General features: G+C 37.2%; 1 protein-coding gene across 4 annotated transcripts in view; it reads right to left on the reverse strand.

Moving 5' to 3' along the window:
- The window catches only part of VBP1 (VHL binding protein 1), a 39,334-nt gene that overhangs the window by 23,796 nt on the left and 1,734 nt on the right, over nucleotides 1-13,804 (reverse strand). For all 4 annotated transcript variants that reach the window (XM_041396656.1, XM_041396654.1, XM_041396653.1 and 1 more), the window contains exons 2-8: nucleotides 7,457-7,599; nucleotides 6,190-6,265; nucleotides 5,244-5,346; nucleotides 4,968-5,061; nucleotides 4,745-4,856; nucleotides 3,600-3,706; nucleotides 2,950-2,991 (exon numbers count right to left, since the gene is read on the reverse strand). In XM_041396656.1, the coding sequence (XP_041252590.1) occupies nucleotides 2,950-2,991; nucleotides 3,600-3,706; nucleotides 4,745-4,856; nucleotides 4,968-5,061; nucleotides 5,244-5,346; nucleotides 6,190-6,265; nucleotides 7,457-7,599 (677 nt within the window). The remainder of the gene's footprint in view (nucleotides 1-2,949; nucleotides 2,992-3,599; nucleotides 3,707-4,744; nucleotides 4,857-4,967; nucleotides 5,062-5,243; nucleotides 5,347-6,189; nucleotides 6,266-7,456; nucleotides 7,600-13,804) is intronic.

Below are 13,804 nucleotides of genomic sequence, written 5' to 3' on the forward strand. Positions count from 1 at the left end.
GCAGACTGAGTAGCTATTCAGCATGTACCTGTACAATAAACCAACTCAATTACCCTAAGTGAAATAAATCCTACTGCAGATTTAGATGAAGGGAATGCACCTCTAAAATGTAAATCTATTTACCAGCTCAGTCCTCCTCACTTGGCAGGGTTTCAGAGACATTAAGCCTCTCTTACCACTTGCCAACTTTCAGGAGGTAGAACAGATATAACAGGCATTGTTTGGAGGAAAAATAAACTTGCCCTTGCTAGCCCTTCTGTACCAAAAGCTAGAACAAGGCATTTCCTGGAAAGAGGAAAATATTATTCACACAAGCTTTTGGCAGGCAAGCTCCCCTTTGAAATACTGAGCACAATTCTACCTTCCCACTTTCATTGAAGGCAAATTTAAGCTACATAAATTAAGAGATTAAAAAAAAAAAAAAGGCAATCAGAATAATTCTATAAAACTGCTTGTCTTAAAATGAAGACCTGAGCTTATATTTCTTAAGTAGAGCAAGGTAAGCTAAGACAGTGTAGTTACCTCACCACAGGTCGTGATTAAATTCAGCGTTCGACCCAGACAGCTAAATCCCAAGGGGGACATTTTGAAATAACCTTTTGGAAAGGTATCAGGGACAAAAAAACCCAAACCAGACAAAAAAAAAAACCAACAAGCAAAAAACCAAAACAAACAAAAAAACCCCAATCAAATCAAACCTCCTCATACTTTTACCTTTCAGGTGGCACAATAGCTTGCAAAAAGCATTGCATGGCACAGCAACTTAGATAATCTTACTAACAGGAGACTATGCCCTAATTCCAGAAAGCTTTTCCTCATATTTTTTTCCTCCCAAATCCACTCACTCTTATTTGTATGGAAATGCATATTCTGTACTTACTTTTTCTAAAACCCTCTGAACAACCCCCTCCACCACAAAAACTAAACCAAACAACCCAGTAACCTCCTCTGAACTTTCTGACTGCTGCAAATATCCAACAAAACATCAGACTTGGAGTGAACAGGGTAGTTTTATGTCAGAAATTATACCTGGGCTAATCCAACCCAACGATTTTAGAAAGGCTGTATTTCATGATTCACCTCCATCCACCACCCCCCAAAACACATGACAGACTAACATCCATACAGAGGGAAACAACCCCATAACATTCATGAAATACAAGAACAACTACTAACAGAAAGCAACATCACTGTGAAAAAGGGCACCTACAAAGGAAAGTATTTTCTTCACAGAAACAGGTAAAAGTGGCAGTATTAAGAAACTGCAGCAAATTCTCTTGAAGTGGCACTAAATGGATGTACAATTATTCAACTCATATTAAATGCCATGAAATTTTCTGCCGAAGTGGAATGTTTAACAGTGGCACTGAAATTGCCAAAATGCACAGGATGCTGAGGTCTACCACCAGCTCAGAATTGCTTTTCTCATATAAGTGCACTTACAACAAAACAGCAGAGCTATTAGAAATAAAATGTCATGGGCACAGTAGATATTAAGTATTTTCTCACTGAAAGTTTCAGATAAAAAAAAGCAGCAAAATGAAGTTAAATGCCCCTATTCCCAGTAAATAATAAAACCCCACTTGCTTTCAAGAGCCTTTTAATGACCCAATTAAGTGGACAAGTGCACACTAACCCAGTGAGGTATAAATAACTTCAGACTTCAGTATAATGTGATTAGCATAATACAGCCCAGCTGAATACTGCAGTACTAATCAAAAGACAAAGCATGACGCTACGATCAAACACCAACAGAAAACTTCAAACTACTGTTTTCAATCATTACCTGCTCTTACCTTGATGGTTTCAGTCATATTTCTTTTATATCATATAGGCAAGTTCTTAAAGTGATTAGTATTAAATGCTAGGAGCAAGCATTAGAGATTTGTGCTTTGAAGCACGCATGATTTCAGATGGAAATCATACTGTAGGCAGTAATGAACACCACTGACAATGGAAGTTTGTGGCTTAGGTTTGATTTCCATATTAAAAATACACTGATTAAGGTTAGGCAAATCTTCACACTAGATATATTTTTCATGATTAGCCCATGAAATTTAAATTCAAGAAGGTAGTGTAGGATTAGATGTGACTGTTCAAACATTACACATTAGATTGTCAGTCTGTCACTGACTGCACTCCAACAGCTCCAGTACTCAAGCTCTAAGGCACTGCAGTTTGTGCCCAAGTCTCCTCAGGCTGTTTATTGCACCCTGCAGGTTACTCTGTGCTACAGAAATAATGACAACACTCTCTGCTCTGTTGGGGTGGCCCTAGGTGAGAAATAAAACATCCCTATAAAATGAAGGGACTCACAAAGAATAACCTTCTTGACCTCTGTGGACTATCAGTGTTTCCTGTTCACTGGGTCAAAGCATTTTCTCACCTCCCTTCTGCCCCTCAGTTTATCCTCACTGGAAGGTGTTTCCCTGCATTCCACCTTTCAGACTGAGTTATCCAGCACACAACCTACACTGTACACGTCCCTCATACTACTGAGTAATATCATAGTCAGCATGAAGAGCTGATATAGAAACACCAAATTTATTCTTCAGACTTAAGGGGACAGACAAAAATTTCAACTGAACCAGCTCACTGTCATCTTTAAGTGTGTTGGAAGGCGTTAGGTTAGAGTGAAATAGAAGGCTTTCCTCTAGGTATGGCAAGATACTTCTACTTACCAAGGAATCCTCTGTGATAAAAATCAGAAGTTCTTGAAAAATATTATTTTCTGTGGGTTTTATTGCTTTTAACAATCAAAAAAATCTCATTAAGAACTGCAAAGTGTAAGCATTTAATCCATGTGAGAAGCTACTACACATATTTCCCACATATAAATACATGAAAGGGAATACAGTCTCAAGAAGAAAGATTACTATGCTACATACCAACCTTTAAAAACACAATTAACAAAATAATTTGGTCAATCAATATGCAATATACACTGACCTGAGTAAGATCTGGAATGTCACCCTGATCAATTCCAACTTGCTGGGTTTACAAAAAAAGAAGGAAAAAATGTACATTACTACATGCAGTGCCAATGAAAATAAAAACCATCAGTGTCTGAATGTTACACAGAAGCTAGCATATTAAAAAGGGATATTCATAATTTTCTGAGCTGCTACAAGTTTCACTAGGAACACACCTTAGAAATCAAAAATGCATTAAAGTGCATTTCAAGGCAAACTCAGCTTTTCATCCAGCCTAACTTTCATGCAGATAAGTCTGCTAGAAGCATTAGAAACAGCCACATTGCTTACTGGAACTAGTTATCAATTTTTAACTACTTACAGTAAAGGAGAGCCCTATAAAAAGCTTTAAATAGACTGTAATAATCAGTTTATACATTCTGGAGCATTCCTAAAATTTATAATAATACTTCAGAAAGTTTACTATGTGGTCTGACTAATAAAAAGGATACCCAAGAATCCCACACCATGTTAACAAGCATATACAATCTTTAAAATACCTAATCTCTAGAACTTGTATAGTGAAGTTAAGCAAACAATCTGTTTAAAGGTGTTTCTATGAATATTGATAGTGTACCAATACAGAGAGCTAAATTATATCCTTTCCATGCACATAGATTTATTTACCTCTGCTACTTTGAGGAACTCTGACAATTTGGTCATTCTGGCTAGAAATTTTTTGTAAATATCCAAGCCTTCTTTGCACTGGTTCTTCTTCATATCAAAATATCTTTCTGAGGATGCAAATAAAACTCTTGTAAGATAATACCCTCCCCAGCAAAAAGCTGACACAGTACTACAGAAGTTAATTGACACAAGCTTCAGTAAGAGGACAGCAGTAACTCAAAGCTATTCAGATATTCAAGCTTATATAGGAATACCTGAAACCTTTTATAATAAGTCAGTCAATACAAAACCACTGATTTTTCTGTTTCAGTGTGTTAGACTATAATGCAAAAATGTATTAAACATGGATGTGAATCAGTGCAAATCATTAAATTAAGTATTATGGTGAATATTTTCAAAAAGTCAGATTTTTTTCAAAAAGCTGGCAATGAGACAAATTATTTTATAATTTGAAGATATTCTTGGAATTTATTTACCTTTTTAGACCCTGTATCAATACACTTTGATACTGAAGTGGCTATGCATACTGAACTGACCTACCAAAAGGAGCATCAACCACATCTGTCACTTTTTATGGTTTTGCCCAATATATTTACAAATATGGCACTGAGTAAACATTAATGGATTAACAGAATAAACTGATGGTTTCATTCATAAATTTGCTTAAATAGTAATGAAAAGGCTTTGCTAAGAGCTTATCACCCTTTAAAAAAAAAAACCCCTACGTTTCATCTCATCAGCTCAGTCAGATTCAGGTACCAGTCAAAGGTGACCAGTCAAGTTTTAAGGAAAGAACAGGAAAACAGAATTCAGCCATACTGTGAGTATATTAAATACTCAAAACACCACACATCTCACCAAACCTTTACAGTCCAATTGCAAAGGTTATCCATTGCCTTTCATGGTATTTTTGTTTCAGTCTCACCAACCACCCTCTGATTTCACTTTCTGTTTCAACGTGTATTCTTCCAGGTAGAAGTGGATGTGTAAGCCTATGCTCCTGGTCACTAAAACTAAGACAGGCTTCATTTAACAGCAACAGAGCAGAGAAAATTTATTAAGAAACTGAAGTCATAAATTGTCTATGTTCTTTAGTTTTCTCAATATTTTCACATAATTCAAAAGCTAAAAAAATTCTCACATACCTAAAAGATTAATAATCCCCTCATTGTATGCTGCAAAAAGTCTAATGGAATCTTTAAAGAGGAGCATAAAGGCAGCATTTATAACACCATTTGTTAGTTCATTTGGATTTGCCTGTGTAGAAAGCAATGAGAAAGTAAATTAGTATTTAACAAAATAATGAAACTCACTTCAAAGTGAAAGAATGTTACTTATGTTACTTAACACTGAGCTTAAATTACTTACATCAAAATCAAGGAGCGCATCAAGCTGGTTCTGTATGATTGGAAGGGTTTTCAGAAGCTTTTCAGGATTCATAGTTCTCATCACTCCATCTATCCTACAGAGTAAAAGACACGTTTACAAGATACAGAGATGTCAGCACATAATGTAATGTTTCACCAATTGCTTCCAAGGGCCAAAATATCACCATTCTATGACAAGCCCAAGAACGACTGTGTTCCTCCTTGTCCCACCCCCTGCAACAGGAAGGGTCAAACACAAGTAGCAGAGTAGTCTTACCCTCTTTTCATTTTGGTGAAGTCAACTGCTACAAGTCTATATGAAAGTGCTTTTTCATTCAAGTATCTGCTGTATCGCCTAATGAAGGTAGACATATCATAGCCTGAAAGTTAAGCATTTTTAAGTTAGACATTTTGAAGGGGTACAGTTTTTCAGTTCTTTTCAGGAACTGCTCTCCTACTAGCCTATTTCACATCAGCTTGCATAAGAAGAACTTCCTAGGCACTTTCCAGAATCTTGAGAGGTGACGTTAGAGTCTTCCCAAGTGGCTAAGATCAGGAAAGCCTTTGGTGCAATTATGAGACTAAACACCTAAACACATTAAAATATTAGACAAGAACTGACTGAACATAAAAGATTAGGCAAGCATCAAGCAGTTCTTGTTAAGACGTTCTTGAAATCAGAATAAAAATGTATTTCTACCAAAACGCTGAAGAGTTTGGTAACTTATCTGCCATCTCCCAAAACCCAAATAAAAACCTAAAAATGTTTTCTACCACTAGCAAGTAATTAAAAGATTTATCAGAGATTTGAAGAAGTTCTCCCTATTAATACAGCACATCTTAGTTATGATTCCATGCACCTTAACAGTAAATATTTACTCTTGAGCCTTTAAAAATCAACAACAAAAATTATTATCATGCTGATAATTCATCAGGTTTATTCCAATGAGCATCAAGAGCTCATTTTGTAAAATATACAGCTGTGTGTGCAATGCTACATACATTGCAGACAGATTTCTAGTTACTCACTTAGGTAACTCAATCTCACTTTACCTGTGTCTACATTCTTGGCTGGACATTCTTTGGTGTCTCACCCAATAAAAATCAAAACCCACTTCCATTTAAATGCCATTTAGCTCCTAGTGTGCACCAGTGCATGCACCATCACAGAGATCACAGAGAAAAAAGGAGTAGAGTTATCTCCTTCAGTGAAAGACACTTACCCTGCATGGCACTTTTGTCCAGGTAGTTATTTAGGTTGAACAAAGTGTTCCGGGATGCAAGATACTGGATAAAGCGCTGTTGGTGAAGAAAAAAATGGAGAATGTGATTGCTGTGAGAGTCAAAATATAGAAGCGTTTTACAAGCAAACTACACAACTTGTAACTGTTTCTAGTAACCTTTATCTATAATGGAAATTAGTTAAAAGGGAAAAAATTAGAGGAAGACCTGAAAATACTCATTAGTAAAGCCTCTGATGTCCAAAACTCAATTTGGCAAAAATAAAAACTTAAACTAAACAAAGAGACATCACTGCTCATGAATAAAATACAAATAATTCTAGAGGAAGCTGCCTAGTTAACTTTCTACTTTAGAACAGACAAGCTGGAAAACACACACAAAAAAATACTACTTGCATAATCCAGGCTCCTGAAGTCTGACTAGCTGAGCTGCTGTAGTGTGAAGAGCACACTATGTTTTACAGGTCATTTCCATCAAGTTCACAGAGCTTTGCAGAGAGGAGGAACACCAAGCTTTCACAGCAGTTTAATGGCTGGAAAGCACTTTGAAGAATTGTCCCTTCAGTGTTACCAGTGGGGAACAATCATTTCTTAGGTCAATGACCACACACAGGTTCAGGACTGTCACCTGACCAAAGTTTAGCTTTTAACATAAGGCTTGTGCAAGAGAGGCTACATTTCGAACTCCGTGTTATTTACTAGGAAGCTTTTAATAAATTGTGATGAAATAATTTAAGTGAATTCAATGCAGTAGAACGGTGCTTCAGAGGACTGTTAACAGCAACAACATATGAAGACTCAGCCCCAGTAGATGATGTCTTGCAAGATCAAATATCCTAGTCACCATATTCCTGTCCCCTTTACCAAGTATTCTTTCTTATCTGTTATTAGGTTGGCTGCACACTTACAGAGTGCTAACAAGACTCTTGTGCTGTGCTCTTAATGATAAGCACTACCCTAATGAAGTAAAGCTCATCAGAAGTCTTTCAAGCCTTTAGTCTAGAAAGGTCACTCATCATTCCCTCACAGACCAACCCAGATAACCTGCATGTAAACTGCAAATACTGATATATTTTGATATTGAAATAATGAAGGAATATTTTTTTTCTTCTGGACAAATACTTTAGAGCTATCAGCAGAGGAAAAACAAAATCTTTCAAAAACTGAAATACATATCTAATGCTTTACAGATTGAGACAATTTTTAAAAAGCTGTCTAGTAGGCTTTAAGAGAACAAATAATGTCTTACCTCATTTCCATACATCATGAGGTGGTGTGTTGTAATTAGAGCTTTGAACACTACAACCCAGCTACTGTTTGCAGTTCTCTCAAAGAGTGTATCTGCCAACTGTGGAATATTCACATTCATTTCATTTGTGCACTGTATTAGATCTAAATTAAAGGAAAAAAAAATCAAAGCATTACAATAAATTACATGCTCAGAAGATCAACATGTTATTTTGTGGTTTTTACACTGAGAATTCATACTGGAAGCATTAACTTCAGTTCTTTGTTTAAGAAATAATTGAGGTCCTTTACACTCCTTGCTCAGATTTACTGAAACAGTCCAAGTATGAACGTCAAAGGCATTTCAATAATTTTATGGAGTCCCAATATCTCATCAATAAATAACCTGTTCCATTAAAATGGAGCCCAAATTAGTCTCTGAAAGCCAGTGTGAGCTGGCTGGATGTGTGACCTTCTGGATGCTCAATACCTGAGGCTACTCCATCTAACAAAAAAAATGAAAAACTGAGAAGCAACAAAAAGCTGAGACATCCCAATCTCATGAGATAACAGGCAGCACAACCCTGCCACCCCCACCTAGGCCTGAGTACTCACACATGATGGCAAATGAGATGCTACAAATCTGTAAAATACACCTCTTTTCAGTAAGAATTAAGGGCAAGAATTTGCATCTATCCACCCTTCCACTTAGCTTAAAAACACCTGATCGCAAGCCTACCTCTGGAGTATTTTGTGATGGATCATGGTAGGTGTTGGGCTTTCACAGGAAAAAGCTCTTTGTGTCCTAGACTGACAATAAACTCCATAGTAGAACATTAATTTGGAAGGTCAGAGACAGAGAGGTTCAAGATTTTGCCTGAGATTTAGTACAAAACCAGGACAGGCTCCAGCAGACACATGGGAAGAGCACTTGCCTGAGAAGGCTAAAGAAAGTACTTGCTGAGAGAAGAGCAGAGAACTGAATCCAGGACTACTCTAAACCCCTCAAGACATGCACATCAGACATTTCTTCTCTCTCTGTGCTAAATTTGGCTCAGGTGTGATCAAAGTACACCCTAAGGACTGGGCAAGGCCAGTAAAGCAAACATTTGGTTTGAAAAGCTTCCTTTGTGGCCTCTGATTTAAGCTGAGCCTGTGAGCAGCCCATAGGTAGCAGAGCTTGTCTGGATGAGGACCTGCAGGAGGGCAGGTGCCTGGGCACAGGCAGCAGCTGAGTGCCGAGGTGTTGGCACCGCTGAAACAGCCAACTGCTCTGCCTCAGCAGCAGCACTGAGAGAGAGAGAGCACAGACTGTGTCACCACAGCACTTGAAATGGCAACTTAGAGCTCGCACACTGATAATTTAGGACAAAATATTTCACAGAAATACTGCATGTAAAATTTGTATCTTTCTAGTGCACAGAGTATATTACAGATGGACTTGAACTAAAGATTGGTTTATTAAGAAAAAGTCCTTTGATTAAGGATTGCTGTTTAAAATAGTTTACTAACCAATTTTAATAGAGTAAAGAATTTTAGTATCTCATCAAGGTAAAAACTATAAAATGCAAGTTAATAATAAGTTACTAATTTCATTCAGATGTCAGAGATTTCATACAAACAACAGAACTGAGATGAAAACTTTCACTCTTATTGGCAACACACAAAAATGCTGAAATAGCTGCACAACAAGAAGAGTACCAGAAAGCAGCTTTAAGCAAGCTATACATCAAAACCTTATTGCTGAGTGGTATTCAAATAGTTCAGTATTTACAAATGTGAACTTCTCAAAACCCAAGTAATTTCTTAGCTAGTGCTCCCTACTCACAGTTATATCACCATCAGATGCTCTGTCAAATTAAGAAGTACTTTAACCTAGAAGTCCAAACAGTCTATATGCAATTATTACCCCATATAACGAAGCAACAGCCCCATCAATTGAATGAAGATCTTGTTGTGACATTTCTAAGTAGGTATCTCAAAACACACTAAGGCAACTAAGTCTTCCTAAATCCAATCAGTTTATAATCAGGTATTATAGAAATACATGGAAAATACTGAGCAGTATCTAAGAGCAGCAGCTGATGTGTCTGTACTCCACACAGAAATGTCAAAGGACTGTTGGAAGTCCTACTTTCAGTTTATAAACCCCACCAACAAAAAAACCCCAAGCAACAAAAATCTCATTCTCTTTCAAGAACAATACCTATAAAACTAGGTAAAGTTAAAGAAATTCCATTGATCTGCTAAGGTCAAAGACCACACAGCTTATTGAGAATGTTAATTCAACACAAAGTCCTTTTGCTTCACATAACCAGTAAGCAAGTCAAATTTTTCACTGAAGACTTTTCAATATTAAATGTGCTTATTAAATAACAGATGAAACTAGAAGGCAGATTTTTTTGTTAAAAACCAAAATCTTGCTGCTTTCCAGTCAAGCTAGCTGAGGTATTTTCATTCCTATTTTGCCAGCGCTCCCCAGAGATTTTGGTCCTGTCACCTTCCCTCAAGCTAAGGTCTCCCAGCAGATGTTCCAGCAGACCCCAAGATGATGCCAACACTGGGAGATCCTTTGCACGTTCTAATGTCTGTGACTGCTATTGAGTGTTCCTACAGTGCTGCTTGGGCACAATGTGAAAGGAATCCTACTGTTAGCACCGGCACGAAGTGCTCTAACTGGAGAGCTCTCCTTTCCTTAAGCCCTACATCCATAAACCAAGTCTTGCTTTATGCCAGAGTAAAGGTTTACTTCCACAAGAAGCCATGCAGATCTCTTCTGTCAAGTGTCAGTAACAGAGTGAAGCTGACAGAGCTCTGCTGTATTTGAGAAGCTCTTTTGTTATTGTTTCATTCTCAAGTGCGGACACTTCTGTGTAAGATACGTGTCCGTCCAAAATTAAATACTTCCCATAGGCAGGGCCACTAGGAGTCTAATTCAAGCTGTGGCTGAGTGAGCTGCCACCCTGTGCACTCGAGACATGCTGAGGACAACACTCACTGGCTGCCATGAAGACAATTTTTACAGGGAGTACTCAGCACAGCATGGTCTTGGATTCCAAACCTCCTTCAACACATAAGTCACAGTTACCAATATTGGAGAACACATGCTTAGACAAACAAAATGCCTCTGAAACACTAAACTAAGCAAAAAATGTCAGTGCATTTTATAGGCCAAAACTGGACTTTCTTAAGAGCACGTTGCAAAAGACCAAGTTTAAAAATAAGGCTACTTCAAGGCTTCAATAAAGCTACTTGGGGCAATTTAAAAATATATATTATTTTACAACTAGCAATAAAAATAAAGCTGGCAATACATTTTAATCCTACAATTGAGATACATAAAAAGAAATGCAAGTGCCATTTCTCTAACATGATTCTTCTAAGCCTGCAATGGGAGTATCTATCTATATAGAGACAACTGCAGGGATCTATTTCAGCTGGTGGCACAGAAGGAAGAGGCTGTTATCCCCATACAGCTGGAAGTATAAAGGAACACATGCACCTGAGAGACTGACAGCTGGGCAACAGTAACATGGATGTTGGCAGCAAAAACTGGAATGAAATGCACAGGGTGAGTGATGCTCATTTTCTTATCGCAGTACTTATATAAACACTTCACAACTCAAAGCATTTTGCCAATTACCCAGAGGAATCATTTCAACTGCAAGTGAAACTGCAGCACTATTTCTAGAATGGAATTTAGAAACATGTTAACATCACACAGGGAAAAAAAATAAAAATGAAAAAAAAAAAAATCTAATAGCTTTAAACCAGAAGAGTACCACAGGGGTTTTCAAGCAGCCTGGAAGAGCTGTGAGAATCTTAGTGCCCAGAAGAGTACTTAGTACTTCTTTTCCACAACTCATCTGAAATGCTGGCACACCATCTATGAAGCTATACGGCTCTTCAGAGAACAGCATGTATAAATCCAGATATTAAAACCAAAATAAAATATATATATATCAGGTTTTTGGAAAAGTCTCAGCCAGGCACTGACAAAAACTGACATACTTTTTAACTTTTAAGTAATAGGAAAAGCCATAATTTTCTTGAGTCAGGAATCTCTCTCAAGAGAGCTGTAAATATCTAAGATAAAGGCAACCATAACAGTTTAATATTCATGTATTTCTTCCATTTTGTCACAGGACTGAAACTACTTTAAGACAGATATAAGAAGTAAGACCATTTTCCTCAGTCCCAGCAGTCTTAAAAAAATACATTGTCTTCTAGAAAGTTGCATCATAGATGGCACATTACAAAAATGTAAAACATCAGAGCACTTCAGCCAACTTTCTCAATGTAGCCAAGGAATGCAACAATTTTTGCTGGAAGATTTAAAACACAGCACTCAACTGTTACAAACATTGTTATACCCATGTTTGCTCATAGTGAACATTTGAGAGCAATATTTAAATTTCAATTATATAGTAACAGCTAAATCTGAATTTTGAGTTACTTTACCACAAGCAAAGCAATTCAGCTATTCTGTCCCACTCCCCTACTAGACAAGGATACAGGACAGACAGCCCATAATGTTTTAAGAAAAGCTATATACAACCCCCATTTATATATCTCCACAATATTAACTAATTTTTTTTTCATTTAAGTCAATTTTCCTCAATTATTATACTGAAAAACTTCACAAATTGCTAAAGAACTTCAAATGAATGACAGCCACTGGTCTGTGCAAAGGGTTCAAGAAAATGCCTTTGTCCTGTATCACAACTTGCACATCTCTGCAAGAACCACACTGCATCAGCATTCACTTGACAGCCAAAAGCTCAGGTTGCCAAAAGAAAAAAAATGGGCAGTACCAGAATTACAGTGCCAGAATTACCACTTCTTAGAAGGTTTCCAAAGCTTGTATACATATGGGAGTTTTAAGTTTTGATTAGCAACATTAACTACCTTCCCCTCCCCTCTGCTTCTAAAGTGGGCTGTACACAAGTTAAACAGAAGCTGTTTTTTCATTACTGTGTTAATTTAAAAGTTTAAGCTGCAATTAATTTAGCGGTTTGTTTTTTCCAAGTTTTGCTCTACACACAAGTCTACTCTGCCAGTTGCCAGCTTGGCTACAGCTTTAATTTATTCTTTTTTCTTGTGATTCTTCAGCAGCTGGACAAGAGGAGGTTGGCTTCCAAAAGCAAAACAGCCCCGCTCTGCTGTAACCCAGACTCTGAAGGCTGAGGGAGTGACAGAACTCTCACCAGGAAACACAGGTGCTCCACTATCAGCCTCTATAGAACATTTTATATTATCCAAAAATATTACAAAATACTACAGAAATAGATCTGTTTACTTATTTAGGACACCATGACCTACTTTAAAAGGTAAATCCCCAAGTATGCCCATTGACATTGCTTGCGTTTTTGGGGTGGATTTTTTGTGGGCGTTTTTTCACTCTCAAGGTAAAATATGACTATACTACTCATCATTAGTAGTCAGACAAACCACAAGACTCTTAAATACTCACACTGACTGCATATGTAACATCTTTCTGTAAAAACCTATATTGTAATACCACAGTTTTTCTTGCTGAGGAAACTTGGCAATAAGAGGATTTTAAGAATTAATCTGAACAGAGGGCACAAACTGATACTCCTCCACAATCCCTGACACAACTGCAGCAACTCTCAAAAAATTGTTCCTGGTAAAGCTTTTTCCTGAGCAGCAGTTACAACTAACCCCAGATAGTGTAGCATTTTGAATGACACACACATGTAGCGACCAGAGTACAACCATCAGAGTTTTACATTAAATCCAAGCTGTATTTTCCTTCATAGTGTACCTAAATTGGGAAGTACTTGCACTGTATCTTGGAAAAACATACTGTATGATGTTTCTTCCCAGAGATCGCAGTATTTCGTACTACCTGCTCACATTTAATACAAGTAAGTCTTATGTAAAAGTGAAAAAACAAAAATGCCACTCAAAGGGCTGCAGATGTTTGAAAAGCAGTGCCTGGGTAGCTCAATGAAGAGAGGAGCATGTTCACTGGATTTTTTAACACCTTACAGACATATTTAAGGTACCATATTTCACTCTTTTTTTCCCTACCCCACTAAAGCATTCCTCTATTTCAGATACAGTGGCAATAAGATTTTTGTCTGTCTTAGGCCCAAGTCTGAGCAAATGAATTACACCAGAATACAGAACTCATCTGGCACAGAAGGGGACTGTCAGGAGACTGACTGACAGCTCTAAACAGCCTGGGATCAAAAGGAACTTGGTTCATCAAAAGGCACTCTCAGTTTATGTTATTCTCAAGTTAAGAATTGTTCTATGTTTCCATTTTCTTATTTTGTAAGGGTGACTTATAGCAGATGACATTATTTCAATATTTTCAAACAACACACTACTTCTTTTAGGA

This window comes from Onychostruthus taczanowskii, unplaced genomic scaffold (assembly GCF_017590055.1).
Source record: "Onychostruthus taczanowskii isolate IOZ18803 unplaced genomic scaffold, ASM1759005v1 scaffold13, whole genome shotgun sequence".
In the NCBI taxonomy this organism is placed as follows: domain Eukaryota; kingdom Metazoa; phylum Chordata; class Aves; order Passeriformes; family Passeridae; genus Onychostruthus; species Onychostruthus taczanowskii.